At 37.4% G+C, this 21867-nt stretch overlaps 2 protein-coding genes across 7 annotated transcripts in view; one reads left to right on the top strand and one right to left on the bottom strand.

Moving 5' to 3' along the window:
* LOC139749591 (trifunctional enzyme subunit alpha, mitochondrial-like) overlaps positions 1 to 2378 on the top strand; it is a 28477-nt gene extending 26099 nt beyond the window's left edge. The window contains exon 8 of the mRNA XM_071663678.1: positions 1659 to 2378. Coding sequence (XP_071519779.1) covers positions 1659 to 1859 — 201 coding nt within the window. The 3' untranslated portion in view covers positions 1860 to 2378. The remainder of the gene's footprint in view (positions 1 to 1658) is intronic.
* On the bottom strand, positions 841 to 20915 carry LOC139749592 (cilia- and flagella-associated protein 298). 6 transcript variants are annotated; one of them, XM_071663679.1, is made up of 8 exons: positions 20645 to 20915; positions 15383 to 15548; positions 14973 to 15111; positions 14390 to 14486; positions 10847 to 11017; positions 10096 to 10194; positions 7153 to 7269; positions 841 to 4232 (listed from the first exon to the last, which is right to left on the bottom strand). In XM_071663679.1, exons 2-8 carry the CDS (start codon positions 15519 to 15521, stop codon positions 4122 to 4124), a joined length of 873 nt encoding a protein of 290 aa, XP_071519780.1. In that variant the 5' UTR covers positions 15522 to 15548; positions 20645 to 20915; the 3' UTR covers positions 841 to 4121. The 6 variants fall into 6 exon arrangements, with proteins under 6 accessions (XP_071519780.1, XP_071519782.1, XP_071519784.1 ...); XM_071663681.1 differs by having other exon boundaries at positions 2134 to 4232; positions 20683 to 20878; XM_071663683.1 differs by having other exon boundaries at positions 3981 to 4232; positions 15383 to 15544; positions 20645 to 20783.
* Between the last annotated feature and the right edge of the window lie 952 nt (positions 20916 to 21867).

Below are 21867 nucleotides of genomic sequence, written 5' to 3'. Positions count from 1 at the left end.
AGCAATTGTTGGGGCAAATCTTCACTAAACCTGAAATGCTTGTAGACAGTGAAGAATTATTGATGTTTGCAATCTTTTTAAGCCTGGTATATAGCTTTGTAGGTTATGAGAGTAATTCTGCTGGAGAAGTTTACATTTTGTCTGCTTAATGTCAACAGCAGGAGCAAATTCTCATGGATTCCTACCCCAGCCCGAGTACAGACCCAATTGGAGATGGATGGATGGCGTTCAAATGGTTTTCAGTGATTGGGCTCAAACATGCAAGAGTAAAAGGTGTGCATGGAATGGAGTGAATTGCAACTGTTATTTCATGTGTGGAGGGCTGGCAATGGGAACGAATAAAGGCAGACTATGAATTATGTACATGTGTATATATGTATATGTCTGTGTGTGTATATATATGTATACGTTGAGATGTATAGGTATGTATATTTGCGTGTGTGGGCGTGTATGTATATACATGTGTATGTGGGTAGGTTGGGACATTCTTTTGTCTGTTTCCTTTTGCTACCTCGCTAACGTGGGAGACCGACAAAGCAAAATAAATAAAAAAAAATATATGATTGAAAAACTTGGTGCCAGTTGGCCTAGATTTTAGTCCTCAAGTCTTTAGAGGCATAAAGTTTAGCAGCACTTGCATTTTTCCTGTTGTGCCTTTTGAGCCCAGTATGTAATGAGAGAGAGAATACCCTCAAAATTCAATATGGATACTGTAGTTCATTTCTAAATTTATAACCATCACAATACAGGTCTGTTGAAGGTAATTTAATGATTTTTGTCCCTTAAACCGTAGCCACTGGAAGACCTGGCTTCCGATGTATATGCAAGGGAAACACTGAAAAATCTTATTGATATATATTTATAAAAAAAACATTTAAAAACCTTTAAAGAATACATTATAATCTTACAAAATTGAATGCTGCAGTATAAAGAATTATAAAACAGATCATTGATCTACTTTTGTTTGCCATGGTGGACTGTTAAAGTGTATGATTCCATTTCTGAATGTTTCAAGGCATGAAACGTATTCCCTGCGTGTCGTAGAAGGCGACTAAAAGGGAAGGGAGTAAGGGGGCTGGAAATCCTCCCCTCTTGTTTTTTTTTTTTTTTTCCAACAGAAGGAACAGAGAAGGGGGCCAGGTGAGGATATTCCCTCAAAGGCCCAGGCCTCTGTTCTTGATGCTACCCTGCTAACGCAGGAAGTGGTGAGTAGTGCGGAAAAAAAAAAAGAACAAAATGCTTGAATAAGTATGATCAGTAATAAGAATTTATCTACCTTTGTGTTGCCATGGTGGTGTTAATGTTTATGAATACATGTATATAAATGCTACACTTGATGTACAGTTTAAAACAATGGTGGCCTGGAAATCTTGTTCCAGGAGATGTATGTCCCGGATGTTTGTGTAGCCACAAATTATTTGTGTTAGTGGAAGGATTACTAAAGACATCACTCACTCTCAGACTGTGAGAATTGAAAACTTTATTTTGGAGAGTGGATGATCAGTCCTTGGTCTAAAATTACCCAGTTCTTGTTAGGAACTGTCAGTGTGGGAATGGTGCTGTTTTTATCCTCCTCCACCCTATCTCTAAGGTTTATGGTATTGGTATAGTTATGTTTGGAGGAGTGCTTGATAATGTAGGTTTTTTTATTCCAACAGCTTGAGGGAGATATTGGTGCTGTATTTGGCTTGGGTTTCCCTCCATTCAGCGGTGGACCTTTCCGCTTCACTGACACCTATGGAGCTGACAAACTAGTTTCCAAAATGAGGGAATATGAGGCGGCATATGGAGAACCATTCACACCATGTCAGTTACTAGTTGACTATGCTGCAGACCCAACAAAGAAGTTCTTCAAGTGAATTTACTCTCAAAAGAGTAGCAAATTGACTGTCTGTGAAGTGTCTTATTTACCTTAGGGGTAAAAGAAATGCCCAGGTGCCAGGTCTGCATAACTTGCATTGTGGTATTCAATTTTTATTTTTTTTATTTTTCTGCTTATGTATATCCTTAGAAACTGTTTCCCTTACACTGATTATAAGTGTACATCCCCAGAAATTGTGTGAAAGACCTCTTCCTCTTGACTGTGAAAGATTTTCTTTTCTTCTGTGCCTTGCATGCGATCATAAATGTATATTTTTATAAATATAGCAGAGAAATATATACACGACTGTATCATGCATATGCACAGAGTTGATCAATGCAATTACATAGGTTAGGTTTTTTTGTAAATCTCATGATAGGCATATAAGAGTTTTTCAATGCAATTATGAAAATAAGGATTTCATAAATTTCTTGTATATAATTTTTAAAATGGGAACAAGATTAGATATTTTAGTCTCAAATGTATTGGATTTGAATTTATAAGAAAATTAATCCCTTCCTTGTGCTTCATTTCCTCGCATTTTTTAAATGACAAGCATTTGTGTGTACCCAGTGTCTTCAGACAACATTGCACATTTTTGGAAAAAAGCTTTGTGCTGCAGTCTTCAGACTAATTATGTCTATTTTGCCCTGCAATTTTAATGTGTACATGTTAGCCATGAAATTTAATGTTTAGCACATGCTGCATTCAAAACTCTTGATAATGGCCTGAGTTTAATTTGGAGAGTTGTCCATAAGTGCATGTAGCTTAAGTGTGAACTTCTCTGCAAATGTATTTATCGAGAAACTACCCAACCTCCCTTTCCGAAATAATGACACAGTCGTTTATTCAGAAATACAAAAGCAATATCAACATCTGGCAAACCTACTTATCATTCAGATCACAAATTTTGTCATATTTCAATTTAAGACATACTGGAGATGGTCCTACATACCTTAGGATGGTCTGTTAATGAAACCTAAGCCTGATCACAACTAAATTTCTAAAATATGGACTCTCTTAGAAACTAATAAAGTTATGCAAAAGGTTAAGGCCCACTTCACTGTTCCTCAGACTCCTAGTAAAGTCACTGGAACATTGTAGTAATGGCGAGATTTTTTATGCTAAATCTACTGCCACTTACAGCCTGTGATTTGCTGCTCTAATGAAAGGACAATTATCAATGCTCAGCTTAGGCATGAGATCAAATATAGCTGTTTATATCAAGATAATGAACTCTTCCAACTGCATGTGGGCTGAGGTCAGTAAATGAATTAATACATACAAATTGGACTTAAAACAGAAAATGAGTTGTAATACATTTCCAGCAGTAGCACATTAGAATATACAAAATAAAGGGAGGGGGAAGTTGAATCCAAACTTTGTAATTTGTGATATTCTCAAAATTTGGGATGGGGCTGTTCTTTTAGCAGGGATAATGACAGCTGCATGGTAAGCCGGAACTTCAGTGACTGTAAAGTTGCCCTTCTCTGACCCAGGCAGCTGTCTTATCTTTCTGCCTCACCCACATGTGAAATCTGTTCACAAACATAAAATCTCTCCTTGTCAAAGTAAAAATTCAGCCTTTGCCTGCGAGAAGGGCCACCATTCAACCACATTGGTTTAGACTGCCAAACAAAAGCATATTACAAGGCAAACTGTGTGTGCCAAGTTTGATAATAGTTAAAATGCATACAAAGGCTGAAAATACAATAAAATGTACAAAATAAAGTCAGTGGGACAGTAATGTGGGAAAGGAGGGAAGTTAAAATCTTTACACTAAAAAAAAAAGGAATTTGATATTCTCAATGGTGCGATGAGGCTATTCTTATAGCAGTCTGTACAACCTCCATTTTGGCACCACATACACACTAGTATGTGGTGCCAAAATGGAACTTGAGAACAAATGATCTCATGGCTGGAATGGCACAGCAGCTTCCCATAATACTGATGGATGTCCAGATGAAGGACGGCAAGAGTTGAGACAAGTGTTTTTATTGCCTCTTATAATGATGCAAAAAGGACCATGCATGATGACCTCGTGCCCTTACTGCATCTTTCTGATTAATCCTGCTGAGTCATGGACGGGAAGCATAGGTGAGTTTGGAAAGAACCAAGGTTGTATATATCCTCTTTTAAGCTCAAGTGCTGAACTCCATACTCTATGCATCTTTGGACAAAAGTTGAGTTTCTTTTTTGTCTCATCAATGTTTTACGGTAATATCAAACAAATTTCTTGCATGATCTTGGTAACTCCTTATCAGTGTGGCTTCCAAGTAATTGTATTAAGTCCTTGGAAAGCTCGATGAAGATGGTGGTTGTCTGCCCAAGGAGAATTTAGGTATGAATCATCATCATCTTCCTGCAGATGCTGTGAGGAAAATTTAAAATTTTAATTATTGTTGGGTATGTACATTCTGAAAATATTTTTTTTCATTACACTGCCTTTAACATCCTCTCATAAGTAAAGTGATTTACATACATATGAAACTGATAAACATAATCTGTATAAATTGGGAAAAGATAATTGAGTCTTGAGGGAAAATCCTGACTTGGCTCCTATGACTCCTAAGATAAACTTATCAAAAATAGCTTATATTTATTTTGCTTTGTCGCTGTCTCCCGCGTTTGCAAGGTAGCGCAAGGAAACAGACGAAAGAAATGGCCCAACCCACCCCCATACACAATGTATATACATACATGTCCACACACGCAAATATACATACCTATACATCTCAATGTACACATATATATACACACACAGACACATACATATATACCCATGCACACAATTCACACTGTCTGCCTTTATTCATTCCCATCGCCACCTCGCCACACATGGAATACCATCCCCCTCCCCCCCTCATGTGTGCACCACAGCTCCCTTTCCACATCCAGGCCCCACACAACTTTCCATGGATTACCCCAGACGCTTCACATGCCCTGATTCAATCCACTGACAGCACGTCAACCCCGGTATACCACATCGATCCAATTCACTCTATTCCTTGCCCTCCTTTCACCCTCCTGCATGTTCAGGCCCCGATCACACAAAATCTTTTTCACTCCATCTTTCCACCTCCAATTTGGTCTCCCACTTCTCCTCGTTCCCTCCACCTCCGACACATATATCCCCTCGGTCAATCTCTCCCCACTCATTCTCTCCATGTGCCCAAACCATTTCAAAACACCCTCTTCTGCTCTCTCAACCACGCTCTTCTTATTTCCACACATCTCTCTTACCCTTACATTACTTACTCGATCAAACCACCTCACACCACACACTGTCCCCAAACATCTCATTTCCAGCACATCCACCCTCCTGTGCACAACTCTATCCATAGCCCACGCCCCACAACCATACAACATAGCTTATTTTGCTTAAATTTAACCCTAGCTATGGCATCTAAGACATATGAGAGTGTCAGTTGTGGTGTCAAACGTAAACATCAGTCCATATCAATCCAAGATAAAGAAGAACTGTTGAAAAAAATGGACTGTGGTGTTTTGGTGCGTAAGCTGTGTGACATCTACAGTATTGTTTCATCAACTGTTTATGATACAAAGAAGCAATGGGAGAAATTATTGAAATTCTATGCAGACTGCGATTCCAAGAAGCAAATGACGATTAGAAAAACTATGAAATATGGTAAGAGTACTTAGCATGATCGAGTGATGATGGAATGGTTTCGACAGCGTCGAAGTGATGGAGTGGACTTGTCAGGTTGCATGATAATGGACCAGGCTAAGTTATTCCATAAAGAACTTAAATTACAACATGGATTCAAAGATTCAATAAGCTTAATGGGATTTCCATGAATAAAGAATGTGAAGAAAAGCGGTCTGCAAACCAAGAAGGAGCTGCTGACTATGTGGATGAATTTGCGAAACTTGTAGCAGACGAGCACCTCAGTCCTGAGCAGGTGTATAATGTATTTCATTTATTTATTCAATTTACACTTAGTATTTGTTTAATTTAAATTTCTAGGGGTCCTTGGTATACTTTAGACACATGAGAGATGTATAATTAGTGGGTTAGAGGTATGTTGATAAATTATTATTACATGACCATGGTTGGCCCGGCAAAATGGTTAATATGGCAAGGCTTTGGAACCAAGAGTGCCGGGAAATTGGTGGTGTACCTGTATATGATGCATGATGGTATTCAAGTATATCTCTTTATATTTTAGCAGTTTACTGACTTACTTGAGCAATTTATGCACTACTGGGAAAACAAATCTTGACATATTTTTGCATTCTTATGTAAATTATGATTTTTCTCTAATCATTATTGATTTCAAAGAATTTCACTCTCAGCAAAAACTATATTTCCTTTTGATTTTGAACAAGGTTGTTACTGAACTCCACCTGCATGAGGTTACACTGTTAATGAAAAGTGACCTGGGAGTACAGTCTCATCAAAGACTTCTCACACCAAAGGAGTCCACATTTCCCTTCTACTGGAAGGATAGCAGCCTTTGGACTACAGTAGCCTCTGAAAGGACATCCTGAATAACACCAGACCATTTTCTTAGAAAGAGATGTTGGAGTCATACATAATCATTGGAAAAGGAATAGAAAATGTCAAATTAATCATTTCTTATTTTTCGGTGAATTATTGACACTTCAGGGCCCTTGTGAAAATCAATTATGCAGTGAAAGGGATTAGAGGTGTGAACTCCTGATATAGGAATACAGTATGGGAAATTGTTAGAAAAAATATGGAAAGTAAAAACGGATTGACCAGGAACATGAACTAACACTGTTAGGCAATATGTATGCAAGAACAGTGCAACTGTTTAAATTCACCAAGCGAGATGGATTATTTCTTGTAAATGATTTGTAAATAATAAAAGGAAGGACCTTTACACTTACACAGCCCCATCTCTAAACTTTGTACCTCTTAGAATAAAAAGATCAAGCATGGATTCTGCAACTCATCTAGAACCCATCACAAGTTACCCCCTCTAACTAACTTCACTGTTACTAGTTGAACTCCTTGCAAGCAATGGACAGCATGAATAACACATAATGGTCAGTTTGCATGGCTGGTAATAATACTACCTAAAGCAAGCAAAACTACTAAATATTATGACAGTGCCTAAACAATCATTACTAGCACGAATGCTAAATGGGTACTAGAGAGAAATTATGCTGACAGCTGTGAGATCTGCACACAAGGAATTTACTTTCATGAAAATAACATGTAAGTCATGAAAAGGAATGGCTATTAATAAAAGGATTTAAATAAAAAATGAGGAAAATTACAATACTTGTGATAATATTCTCACCTTTAACTCTTCTCTTCTCTTAAACTCTTGAGCCATTAGAGTCTTTTTTTGCTCCTCTGTCAGTACTGGTTCTCTGCTTGGAGCCCCCTGACCCCGCCGTTGAACTTTTATTATCACCTGCAACATTCAAATCAAGGCATTCATTGTATCATGTACACACTGTTATATCTATATCTCTGATGCCTGTTTCCTTTGGAAACTCCCTCAAAGGGGTTGCCATGGCAAAAGAGTCTCCATAACTGGTGAACTCTAGTGCTACGTCTTAGCCTTTCAGTATCTCACCCTTAACAGGCCACTAGCAGAGGGCAACTTTAGTGCATTATTTCCAAAGGCTCATGCCTAATGTTCAAATCAACTACTACTTAGAGCTCACACTTAAATATTCCTACCTACTTCTACCTATTGCTCTTCTAATGTTCAAACCTACTAATCCTACCTATTGCTTCTACCATTTTGCCAAAAGGCAGGGACAGAACATATCACTCACGGCAAGAAAATCTAGAATTAGAAGAATGAGTTTAAGTGTTGTCAAGAGCTATGCGAGACAAGGAGAGATTGAATGTTTGTGGACAGAATGCCAACAGTCCATGTATGGGTGAGACAGAAAAAGAAAGACAGCTACCTGTCTCAGAAAAGTGCCACTTGACGACCACTGAAATGCTGGCTCACTAAGCAGCCATCAATAACCTTGCAATACCCAGGTGGGTAGTGCCAGTAATATATACCTCCCTGGTCAGTACTAGCCTACCAATTAATACTTACCTACATACTGTTCGTGTGACCACATTGAGGTGTCAAGTGTGCTTTACCACAAAAGTTGAATGGATCTATGATCATCATTTGAAAAACTTAATACTTCGAAAGTTAGAAAACTCTGACATCACATAAAATGCAGCTCAGAATTAGCATTTGTGAGTCAGGATGTATGTGTAAATTTCTCTGCAGCTGTGTAATCATTGACTTAGAAGTAGAGAATGACAGTAGAATAACTTTATAAGTTGGAAGAATTCTTGGTAAAGTGTAATAAGGATAAGAATCTATATGTTGATCACTCATGATTTTAGGTTTTATTGTAAGTGTTAACATTTTACCTTCATTCATGATTAAGATAAAACCAACAAATTCTTCATCAAGTGACTGTGAATGTAATTGTGTTTGGTTGTTGCCATAATGATCTGACATGTATCGTTAAAGAATATGAAAGATAGAAGATAATCTATCACGTCTGTTATCAATGTTTTGCATCCAATGCTTGGGAGGATTTCATGCAGTAATGGCAAATATTTTTCCCTTTTGTACTGTCCATGAATGAAAAAAATTCCTCATGTCAAAACTTTAACTCTGGATGAAAAGAAAATCAGAATCTAGATCTCCCTCATCAATGGAGCTTATTTCAAGGCAGTCATAGTTTTCATGCCACCTGAGAGAACTGTATATTTCAGCAATTTTGATTAAAGCTGAAACTGTTGAGATACTACATTATGAAAAAAATAATTCATTCTGAAATTTTCAAAATGTTAAGCAATAGCTATATTACTTTTCATAATAAGGAATCAGCAGAGGGATGTGTTAAGATATTTGGTTAAGAGTGGTAATGAAATACACTGGCATATAAGAGAATACTGACACATTTAAAGAAGTAACAGAGACTTCCGAGTGTACAATTTGCCAATATATATATCATTTTCAATAGGTGGTAGTTGGCAGGCAGCCAAAGACTACAGAGGTATATTATCAGTGCCACCTGCCGGGGTACTGGGAGGGTTAATGATGGCTGCATAGTGTGCCAGTACCTCGGTGGTTGTCAAGCTGCGCTCCTCTGACCCAAGTGGCTGTCTTTTCTTTCTGCCTCACCCACACATGGACTACTGGCATTCTGTCCACAAATATAAAACCTCTCCTTGTCATACATACCACTTGGCAACACTTATATCATACAGCTCATTCTTCTTGACTAGATTTTCCTGTGGTGATCATTATGCACTAGCCCTGCCTTTTGGCAAAATGAGAGCAGTAAATATAAGTAGAAGGTAGGAACATTTAGGCAAGAGCATGAGGTAGAAACATAAGGCAGAAGTAGTAGGTAAGAACATAGGGTAGGAGCCTCTGCAAACACTGCTCCTTCAGTTGCCCCTGTCAATGGCCTATTAAGTGTGAGGCACTAAAGGCTAAGTGAACATAGAGTTCACTAGTTATGGAGACTATTGGCATGGCCACTCTATGAGGGAGTTCTAGGTGAGAACAGGAATCAGAGATACAGAGAAATGGATAGACTGATATCACTTCAAAACTGTACTAAGATATCAAGGAAGCAAACTTAGGAGACAAGAAAGAATGTAAAACAAAAAAGTATGGAAAGTGTTATAAGCAAAGTTAAAACCAACAAACAAGCAAGAGATTCAACTCTAGTATGACGGTTGTCAGGATACCTCCAAAAGGTCATCTCTACCAGATACCTTAATTATAGTGAGACCTGTTTCTCTAGCTGCAACAAAATGAAGATGAGGAAAGCCTTAAAGACCTACATCTAAATACTGTCAGCGAAAAGAGAGTATCATGGAAAGCAGATGGCAAAATAGTTAATACAGGAACCATGATTATAACATTCGACAGACAAGAAATCCCTTACAAGATAAATATAGGAGAAAGTCGTTGCATCATTGATTTGGTACTGGTTGGCTCCTCCATCCCTAGCCTACTCCCTTTTTAAATTTCAAGAGCCACACTTTAAATGGTAGAGCTGCATGCAGCTTGCAAGCTGCTGTTGATCCAACCCTAAGCAGAAGAGTCATAATATCACACTAAGTAATACTCACCCAAAGAGGATACATTTCTAGGAAGTTCAAGACCATATCACAAATGTCAAGCTTTTTCAGCTAAATGAAATTACTTAATTGGCAACTATACATCATCTAATTCCAATTAATACCAAGTGACTTTTACCTTCGATTTTTCATTTCTTCCCACGTAATCAAGCAATTTCTTTCCATTCTGCATTTCTTTGCCAGCAAACCACAACTGTGTCATAGGTGCCTCCAATACCTGAAAAGGGAATTATCAAAATTAACTGATTTCTCAATACAATTACTCTATCTACCTAGTTCCAATAAGCCATTTACTACCATTTCCACATCTAGGCCCCACAGACCTTTCCATGGTTTACCCCAGATGCTTCACATGCCCTGGTTCAATCCACTGACAGCACATCAACCCCAGTATACCACAAGTTCCAATTCACTCTATTCCTTGCATGCCTTTCACCCTTCTGTATGTTCAGGTCCCAATCACTCCATCCTTCCACCTCCAATTTGGTCTCCTGTTTCTCCTTGTTCCCTCCACCCCTGACACATATATCCTCTTTGTCAATCATTCCTCACTCATTCTCTCCATGTGTCCAAACCATTTCAACACACCTTCTTCTGCTCTCTCAACCACGCTCTTTTTATTACCACACATCTCTCTCACCCTTTCATTACTTACTCGATCAAACTACCTCACACCACATATAGTCCTCAAACATTTAATTTACAACACATCCACCCTCCTCCACACAACCCTATTTATAGCCCAAGTGATACAAAGCAGATGACACACAGACAGAAAATGCCATGACAATACCCCTCCAATTAATGAATGAGGGGAATAAAACTAAACTGAAAAGCAGATTATGTAAAAGACTTAATTTCATACTTACCCATTTTTGGTCCTGTGTTCCACTTAAAGACTCCCGGTTCTCCAGCTCCTCTCTGATGGGGTCATGAGGAGGAAGATTCATGGGGTAGACAATCATAATGGCTCCTCGTAAAATATCAAGTGCATCACAAACGTGCTGCTCTGTTAGGCAAATATTGCTCTTCACCTGTTCCTGAAAATTTACAAAGTAAATTATTTGGTTACAAGTACATAAAGACATGATTGACTGTGGAAAAAAAATGCTACTCAAAACTAAAATTATTTAGTTACAAGTACATAAAGACATGATTGACTGTGGAAAAAAAATGCTACTCAAAACTTCACATTCAGAATGAAAAATACTACTGATACAGAGCTTTACAAGCAAATCTATTACGTTTATAAAAATAAAATAAAAATTGCAGGTTATTGTACAGGGAATTTTTAAGCCAAAAAACTTTTTTGTTTGTAAGATGAAATATGACATAAAGGAATGATTATATACTTCAATTAATCACAGAAAATATCTCATGATGCTTCCCAATGCCGACACATACCCAATAAATACAAGCCGAATAATCACACAATCCTCCAAAACAGCAACCATTATTTACAAGCCTTAGTGTCCCCTAATATATGCTACAACCCCAGATTGAAATTCAGCATTAAAAATACTACTAATACTGAGCTTTTCAAGCAAATCTATCACCCTTACAAAAATACCAAAAATTGCAGGGAATTTTTTAGCCTAAAAATCTTTTTGCTTTGAAATTGAAAAATGACATACTGAAATAGTTCTCATTATTATCTTATTATACTTAATCGCCATCTCCCGCATCATAGAGGCAGTACAAGGAAATAGACGAAGAATGGCCCAACCCACCCATGTACACATGTATAAACATAAACGCCCATACGCGCATATATACATACATATACATTTCAATGTATACATAACATATACAAACACAGACATATACATATACACACATGTATATATTCATACTTGCTGCCTTCAACCATTCCCGTCGTCACCCCACCACACATGATATAGCATACCCCCCCTAGCAAGGGAGTGCCAGGAAAAGACAAAAAAAAAGGCCATATTCATTCACACTCAGTCACTACCTGTCATGTGTAATGCACCAAAGCCACAGCTTCCTTTCCACATCTAGGTCCCACAGACCTTTCCATGGTTTACCCTTGACACTTCACTTGCCCTGGTTCAATCCATCGATAGCATGTCGACCCTGGTATACCACATTCTAATTCACTCTATTCCTTGCATGTCTTTTACCCACCTCTATGTTCAGGCACCGATCGCTCAAAATCTTTTTCACTCCATCCTTACATCTCCAATTTGGTCTCTCACTTCTTCTTCCCTCCACCTCTGACACATATATCCTCTTTGTCAATCTTTCCTCACTCATTCTCTCCATGTGTCCAAACCATTTCAACACACCCTCTTCTGCTCTCTCAGCCACACTCTTTTTATTACCACACATCTCTCTTATCCTTTCATTACTTACTCGATCAAACCACCTCACACCACTTATTGTCCTCAAACATTTCATTTCCAACACATCCACCCTTCTCTGCACAACCCTATCTATAGTTCATGCCTCGTAACCATATAACATTGTTGGAACCACTATTCCTTCAAACATATCCATTTTTGCTCTCCAAGATAACGTTCTTACCTTCCACACATTTTTCAACGCTCCCAGAACCTTTGCCCCCTCCCCCACCCTGTGACTCACTTCTGCTTCCATGGTTCCATCTGCTGTTAAGTCCACTCCTAGATATCTAAAACACTTAACTTCCAACAGTTTTTCTCCATTCAAACTTACCCCCCAATTAACTTGTCCCTCAACCCTACTGAACCTAATGAACCTTGCTCTTATTCAATTTTGCTCTCAACTTTCTTCTCTCACACACTTTACCAAACTCAGTCACCAATTTCTGAAGTTTCTCACCTGAATCAGCCACTAGCGCTGTATCATCAGCAAACAACTAACTCACTGATGATATAACGCTATTGGCTTCTATACTTGAAATAATCATAGAAAAAATCTCACAATGCTTCCCTAAGATGACAGATACTCAGTAAATATGAACCGAACAACCACAGAATCTTCTAAAAGATTAGCCACTAATTACTCACTTACAGGCCTGAATTTCCCCTGGAAATCCTCCCCTCTCATTATTTTTTTTTAATTTTCCAAAAGAAGGAATAGAGAAGGGGGCCAGGTGAGGATATTCCCTTAAAGGCCCAGTTCTCTGTTCTTAACGCTACCTTGCTAACGCGGGAAATGGTCGAATAGTTTGAAAGAAAAAGAAAGAAAATATATTTCAAATCCAGATTTGAATTCAGTATGATAAATAGTTCTTAAATTGATCTTTTCAGGAAAATCTTTTCTTATAAAAAATCATCAAAAATTTCTGGAATTATTTAATTTCTTTTAATTACAATATAACAATGGAACAATTCTATACTTGAAATAATCATGGAAGATATCTCACATTGCTTCCCCAAGCTAACGTACACCCAATAAATTATCTATTTATATTTTATTTTGCTTTGTCGGTCTCCCGCGTTAGTGAGGTAGCGCAAGGAAACAGACAAAAGAATGGCCCAACCCATCCACATACACATGTATATACATACACGTCCACACATGCAAATATGCATACCTATACATCTCAACGTATACATATATATACACACACAGACATATACATATATACACATGTACATAACTTATACTGTCTGCCTTTATTCATTCCCATCGCCACCCTGCCACACATGAAATAACAACCCTCTCCCCCTCATGTGCACGAGGTAGTGCTAGGAAGACAACAAAGGCCCCATTCGTTCACACTCAGTCTCTAGCTGTCATGTAATAATGCACCGAAACCAATAAATATAAACCAAATTATATCACAGAATCTTCCAAAGGAGTAACCACTAATCACTAATTTACAGGCCTTAATGTCCCTACAACATATATTTCAACACCAGATTCGAATTAAGCATGAAAATCGGTCCTTGTAATAAGCTTTTCAAGCAAATCTATTACCCTCCCCAAAACACCAAAAGATTGCAAGTCATACTTCAAGGAATTTTCTCGCCCAAAATATTTTTTTTTAAAGTGAAATATGACATAATGAAATGATTCTATACTCAAAATAATCATAAAGAATATTTCATAATGCTCCCTAAAGCCAAGAAATATGCAATGAATACAAACTGAACAATCAAAGTATCTTCTAAAAGAGTAAACAGTAATTACTTATTTACAGGCTTTAATGTCCTTAAACACAAATTCATTATCTGTACAAAAATGCCAAAAATTGCTGTCTGTATTTACAGAGGACATTGTAACAGCATATGTGCAGATGAAAATGTCGTTTCAAATACTATTCAATTTTGTGTACAAAGTGAAAAAATACAAAAAAATACAAAGTACTTGGCAGATGTCCCTATCTAGCATGCTAGACATGGGTTTAGAGGTAATATATGACCATCCAACAAATAGTAAACTGCATATCTTTTTATATTTACCTTTGATATAATCCCTCTGGCTTCTGAAACTGTCTTATGTATTACCTCCTGCATCTTTTTTAATGGCTGGCACCCATTTCTTCTTCCGCATGGATCTCTAGGGAAAAAATCATAATCATAACAACTAACCATGCATGACTGAGCACAGAAATTTTATAATACAACAAAAATTCAAGCAAATTAATCCAAAGTATAGAGTAATGATATTTCTTTTACTTTTAAAGGTAATGACCAGCTGCCCCACTGTAGACAGTTGCTGGGAAATGTTAACAATGCAGTTTGTTGAAATTGTGAGGGCTCCTATGACATGATACAACTCCTTTGATTAAAATGGTAACCAGGCATGTATCCTTTGTGCTATCTTGAATACAGAAAATGTAACTCAGTAAGTTTGAAGAAAATGGTCTAGGAACAGGAAAAAGAATAATCACAACTTTACATGAATACCAGATGGCTTTCAGTCAGGTTAACATTTTGTGATTGTAAAGGTGCCAAAGATCAAAGAAAAAAATGGATAATGCTGGATGAGACCTTATGAGTTCACTCAGAGACTACTGTTAAAAGATGAAAACAAAAGACTTACTTATTACTCTTAAAGCCACCAGTGGCTATGCATATTTCAGCCCATTCATCTTCCAGTTTCAGATCTTGCACTTGATCTTCGGTAAGTCCATGCATCTCATGTGGGAGTAAAGGTCCATGTTCAGCTAACAACTCCATTTCTGTTATGTGCAGCCAGGTTATATAAAAAGAATCTAAACAACAGTAGGTTTCCATCTTATGTACTGAATAACAAAATAATTTAAAAACAAAAGATACATACTATTTTCAAGTAAAGTACAAAGTTATCTAAAACTTAATTTATTGTAGATCTTCACACTGCAGTTAAGACTGTGGTTAAGACTATCACTACCCACTTAGGGTCACTCCTTGAGTGGTGTAAGTAAACTCTTAAGTAATAAAGTGAGCTACAAACAAGGCCTTGGTACATACCACTACAGATCCGTTGCACCTTTAGCCTACCATTGTGAATCATCACAACTCTCTTAACAACTTCTTCCACTTGTGCTTGTACTGACGTTTCCAACAAAAAATGGCTTTCATCACCACGCTTCACATGAAGGACCACCATACTGTTTGGCTTCTTTTGTTAATCTATCTGCAGAAAGGTTCATCTTTATTCCTATGATCAGAATTCCCTCTTTATTTGTACAAAAGGAAAGGTTTTATGACATCTAGAACAAGATTTTACATACAAATCATATCATGAGCAATAGAACGATCAATAGATGTTAGAAATATACAACATAATTCTTGACGAGAATGAATTATAAATTCTACAAGTCCTGTCTAGATCCTAATTATGTCTCAGGAGTCATTAACATCTGGAAGATAACACTCATAGAAGATAAAACAGAGGCATAGGTGGATTGTGTGTTCTTGGACTTCATAAAGGCATCTCATACCATTCCAAAAAAGAAACTGATAAGAAAAATTAGGTTTTCGGTTGGCATATGAAAAACATTCCTTGAGTGGCAATGAAAATTATCTTAACTAAAGGGAACAGAAGACAAAACAGAAGTATTTCTGATACAGTATCTCTTCTATTTGGGTATGAATAACCAGTAGCATTCATAGGGTTTGTTCATGGGGATGGTTATATTCCTAATCCATGTAAATGATTAGCTAGCAGGACAAGAATTATACCTGAACATGTTTGGAGATGATGTTAATATCATGAAAGTAGTTGAAGCGACCTGGATTGTGCCACCCTAGAAGGTCAGACCAGCTCGAGAACTGGCCAGCTACCCTGATTAATTTTTTTTTCTCTGTAATTTTTTGTCATCTGAGATGCCTTGACTGAGGAATATCTGCCCATGCCATGTTGGTCATTATAAAAAATAAGTACCATGACCAATAAGGTTGGTCATTTTTGGGAAAAGTTTGAAATGTTGATCTCCAGCCTCTTAATATCCTAATGCCACTGTTTCAAACCTATTTGCTAAATTTGAGGTCAGATGAAAAAAATTTATCCTACTCCTACAACTTGAAAATACTGCATAAATTCTATTGAATTTTGCAATTTTCATAATAATTCTACCTTTTTTACTCAAAACTTTTTGTTACTACAACTGAATAAAAATGATGCTGCACATCTCCACTTACAGATAGCAAACTTTTCTTGGAGATGGTCTAGCCTGAACGATATATAATAAATAACATGAACACAACTTTGAATAATTAACCTCAAACCCCATGGTGCGCATATTTCAGCCCAATAATCACTCAAGTCCAGATTGTTACTATCTTCGTCAGTCCATGCATCTATGTGGAGTAAAGGCCAGTCCATACCACATCCATGCCTATGCACAGTTTATTATAAAACAAGAAACTTCCATGTTCCATCTTTCAAACAAAATATTAAAACAAAGTATACCTATTTTCCAATCAATTACAATTCCTTGCAACGACTTAATTATTAACTCTTCATGCTTCAGGTCGACTGTCGTTAAAATACTTTTTACCCACTTATCACCCTTGCAGATTAAGTACCTTACGTATATACTATCCACAAGCCTTGTAACATACCCTACAATCTTTCCCCCTTTAGCTCTCCATTGTGAATACCAAACATTCTCTAAAACCTCTTCCCTTGTCTTTACACACTTTTCAAATCACACATCTCCCCTTACTCTTCTTAAACCACCTTCCATGAGACCACCATACTTGTCCTCTAATTATTTCCTAATCCTCAGAAAGGCACTTAATCCTATCAAATCCCACGTCTTTTGTAACAAAAGGAAAGTTTTGGAACATCTGTACAAAGATTTACATTCAATCATTTCCGATGATCAATGATCCGACATCAAATTCAAAATAACCCAAATTTCGGATGACCTTCCCCACCTATGATTCACCCACTTCCTGGTCATACTCCTAATATGTCTCATGGCATTAATCTGAAGATAACACACTTCAGATAATAACAGCATGTGGATTTTGTTAAACTTGGACCTCAAAAGGCATCTATCCATTCCAACAAAGAAACTAAATAACCTAGCTTTATCGTTGCAATTATTAACATTCCTTAGTGAACAAAATTTACTAACTAAAGGACAGAACAAAGCGAAGTATTTTGAACAACATCCTGTTCATGGGTAGATAACCAGTACATCTCACTTCGTCTTGGATTTACAATACTCATACTTGTAACTCTTTACAGCAGATCAGAATTCAACCTCACCTGAGATGATGTTAATCATAAAAATTAAACGACCTGGAGCGCACCTAGAAGTCAGACCACCAACCTACATCACTGGACCAGCACCTATTATTTCTTTCTCTCGAAATTTTTCATCTGAGATCCTTGACTAAGAATATTCTCCCTGCCAAACTTGTCTATAAATAATACCATACCAATAAGGTTGCATTTGGAAAGTTTGAAATTTATCTCCGCTCTCCTAATCCTAAATGCCACATTCAAACCTATTTGCTATTTTGAAGTAATGTACAAATTTTATCTATTCCTATAAATTGGGAATGACTGCATAATTCTATTGAATGCAATTATCGAATAATTGGGAATAGCATTGTTTGCTCAAAGTGGTTAGGACTGTAAGAATACAGTGATGCTTGAATACTCATTACAGATAGCAAACTTAAACTTGAAGTCTAGCCAAACATTAAATAAACAGCCAAAACAAAACTGAAACAAGAAACAGCTACTGGATCCAACAAAAATACCTGCATTTGTTCATATGAAAAAATAAAAATGCAAAGGAGGTGGGGAAACCATCTTTTATCCTTGTCTTCAAAGCAATATCTACAAATATATACAAGATGTGTATTGTAATACCTTATTTATTTATTTAAGCCATGACAACACCAGTAAGTCAAAACAATCTCTTAATGTCCAACCCACCCACACACACGTGTATATACATAAACGCCCACACACGTACATACACATACCTATACATTTCAACATATACATACACAGACATATACATATATACACATGTACATATTCATACTTGCTACCTTCATCCATTCCTGTCGCCACCCCGCCACACGTGAAATAGTGGATTGAACCAGGGCATGTGAAGCATATGGGGTCAACCATGGAAAGTTTTATGGGGCCTGGATGTGGAAAGAGAGCTGTGGTTTCGGTGCATTACACATGACAGCTAGAGACTGAATGTGAACAAATGTGGCCTTTCTTGTCTTTTCCTAGCGCTACCTCACGCGTGCGTGGGGGGACAGGGGTGCCATTTCATGTGTGACTGAGTGGTGATGGGAATGTATGAAGGCAGCAAGTATGGATAGGTACATGTGTATACATGTATATGTCTGTGTATGTATATGAATGTATACATTGAAATGTATAGGTATGTATATGTGCATGTGCAGGCATTTATGCATGTATATGTGTATGCGGGTGGGTTGGGCCATTCTTTCATATGTTTCCTCGTGCTACCTCACTAATGCGGGAGACAGCAACTAAGTATAATAATAATAAAAATAATAATAATATATTCTGGCCTACACCAAGTCCACTGACCAATACTAAAGGAAGGACGAACAGCTGAGGGAACTGCAGCCTGACTACCCCACCCAGGATTCAAACCCATGCATACTTCAAGGATGGTAACGGTAAACACTAAACAGAAGAAAAATTGAAATGCAAATATTACATAAAATATAACTATTATGAAAAATAGCCTAAATCCAGCATGCATATCACTGAGTTACAGGGGGTCACATTTTCTGCAATCAAACTAAGAATTGTTAACTAGATTTGAGTCAATGATATTCATAATATTAAAAGTCCTGAACATCATCTTTTCAAAACTTTCCAAAAAGTGGCCCTCCTTTGATGTCAAATGATATAGCTTTTGATCTGAAGTACTGGTGTATATAACTAGCATTGTGATGCTAAGAGGTTTAAGACACTAAGAGTTGGAATGAATGCTGAAATCAACAAAAAGTTCAACAAAGAGTGGCCATTACATTCTCCAAAGTGTGGTCAGTTTTTATTAGTATGTTCAGTTACTGCTTGGTTAAGTCTAAGTTACTTTAGTTTACTTTACTGTTAAACTATGTTAGGTGTAACTTTATCCAGTTATTTGTGTATCTCCAAAGTTAGGTTGTTGCTATGTTATCCTTTGTTATATTTCTCCTACACTGACTTAGGTCTAGACTGTGGTATGTTATATTTGGTTAAGTCCGGCTATGTTACAATACATTTCTTTTAAATCATCTTTACATATTTCAACCCAACTGCCTCAAAGCTAAGCCTACTTTCTAAGAATGCAAGACTTGTATTTGGAGTTCTTTAAGATCATTTCCACACCTACAAATGAACTGCATTGTTTTGAGTCACCAAATATCTATTCTGTGCACTTATGGCCATATATAATGATGCTAAATTAAACTAATTATTACTCCTATAAGGTGGGTTAGGGCAAGTTCGTGTGTTTTCATTTATGCCTGGTATGACAAAACACCAAGCTCTGATGTAACGTATCAGAATAACAAAGTGTACACCATCTGAACTGTTTATTAGAGGATGGTAACAAACTGTAAAAAAAAAAGGGAAACATTTTTTGGCAAAGGTAATTATTTTTTCTTAACACTTACAACATCCACATTATATGCATTTATTCATTCATAATCATTACTGATCTCGCCCCATCCTGATTATTACCATTATTCAGCATTTCTGCTCCATACGTTCTTCCTGCTTAATGAAGTTCAACATACTCTTCCCTTTGTGTATGTCAATATCTGAGGTGCAGCCATGTCATTCATATGATTTTTTCGTATCTCATCCATTTCAAAAACCATGCAGTGTTGAAGTTTCTTTTTTTATGAATTACTCAATTACCAAATTTTGCTCTCGACCAGACAACTAAATTGCACTAATTCCTGTTAGCCTTGCAGTTACATCATGGCAATATGGAGTCATAACACACATTCACCAGATACACATTGTTACAGCCAAACTAACTTACCCTAAGGCAAACACACTGAAGAAATCTTAAATAGTGTTGTTGATTTGTTAATAAGCCCAGGAGACGACAGCCCAAATTATCATTCCTATTTGTCCTCAAATCATCTTGGGTTGGATTTTCAAATCCTTGATTTGTCGAGATACCTGGAAATATTCCCGGCGTCGACCTAGTGCATGGTGTCCCTAAAGTGGGTCATATCCTGGTAAGCCAAGTCTTATTGAGATGATAAAAGGTTTTTTACCTGCAGTCTTGGCTACTGGGTTTGTTTACTGTTCTTACCCAGCAGCGGCGTAGGTCATACAGCAGGTGTTCTAAAGTTCCTGGGTCGATTAGGGCCACCGAGGACACTATGGGGAAACTTGTGAGTCCTATTCTGAGTAGATTTGCTCTCAATCAACGCACTCATATACTTCAGACTGGTAAATGCGAAGTTTAATCTGCGATAGAAGGAACTTCCGTCAGGCCAGAGCCTTCCAGAGCGTCCTGTTGCCATGGCAGCAACCTTGGCCTCCAAGGGAAGAAGCGAGAGATGCGCAACGTGTCTCCCTCGGCCTCAATTCATACTATTCATTTTCACTGGTTTAGTCATAGTCCTTTGGAAATCACATTACAACAGTAGATATCTGTGATTTCGTCAAATGTTCAACGATGAGATCATGTGTTTCTTTCCCCTCATGTTTGTTCACGATTTCCCTGACTCTCCTTGACCAAATGCTGGGTACATTCCTGGTCTGTAGATTATGAGACCGTGGGCTACATGCCAGGAAATATGATAACTTGCATCAGTTGTAACTACTGACTGCCAGACGAGGAAATGGAGTTAGTAAAGGTGGTGCAGGAGTAGCCGGGAGGAGGTATAGCAAATGGGGATGTAAGAAGCAGAACACATCTGGGAAGGTTGTCAAGAGTTAATACGACTTTAATCCATAATTACCTTTTCAGGTAGTGGATAAATTGAGACAGAACTTCAAAGACAGATAAGCAGCAAAGGTCTATTTGACATCCTGGAGAAGCTACTATGTACCTTATTGTGCTGTATTGCACATGTGTTTACCTGTCATAATATACTAGGGTTCATGAATAAATTTAGCCAGTCAATCTATCAATCATTTGATGGACAGCGTCAACTGATCAAAGAGGTCTAAGCCATAGCACATGTATACTCAGCCACACTGGTGGCTAAACCATGGAGCAGCTTCTACTGAGCAGAAAATGAGGGCCCATAGGGGTTTTGTCCTTGCAGCAACTAAGATAAAGTGTGTCAAAGGTAGAACTGGACTGTGATTTAGTCCTGTCCTCAGATCAATCCCATGTGAAGAAAGTGTAATCCCCTACAGCAGTATATTGAAACACTAGAGTACAAAACAGACAAAAAAAAAAGTCACCATCAAGGACAGAAGCCTTAGAAATTGAGTGCCTTGATTTTTTTTCTTTTTCTGAATTAGAAACAGAAAAAGCTGTTCT

This window comes from Panulirus ornatus, chromosome 7 (assembly GCF_036320965.1).
Source record: "Panulirus ornatus isolate Po-2019 chromosome 7, ASM3632096v1, whole genome shotgun sequence".
NCBI classification, from domain to species: domain Eukaryota; kingdom Metazoa; phylum Arthropoda; class Malacostraca; order Decapoda; family Palinuridae; genus Panulirus; species Panulirus ornatus.
The sequence above is the reverse complement of the archived record's forward strand: the minus strand, read 5'-3'. Positions and strand labels throughout refer to the sequence as shown.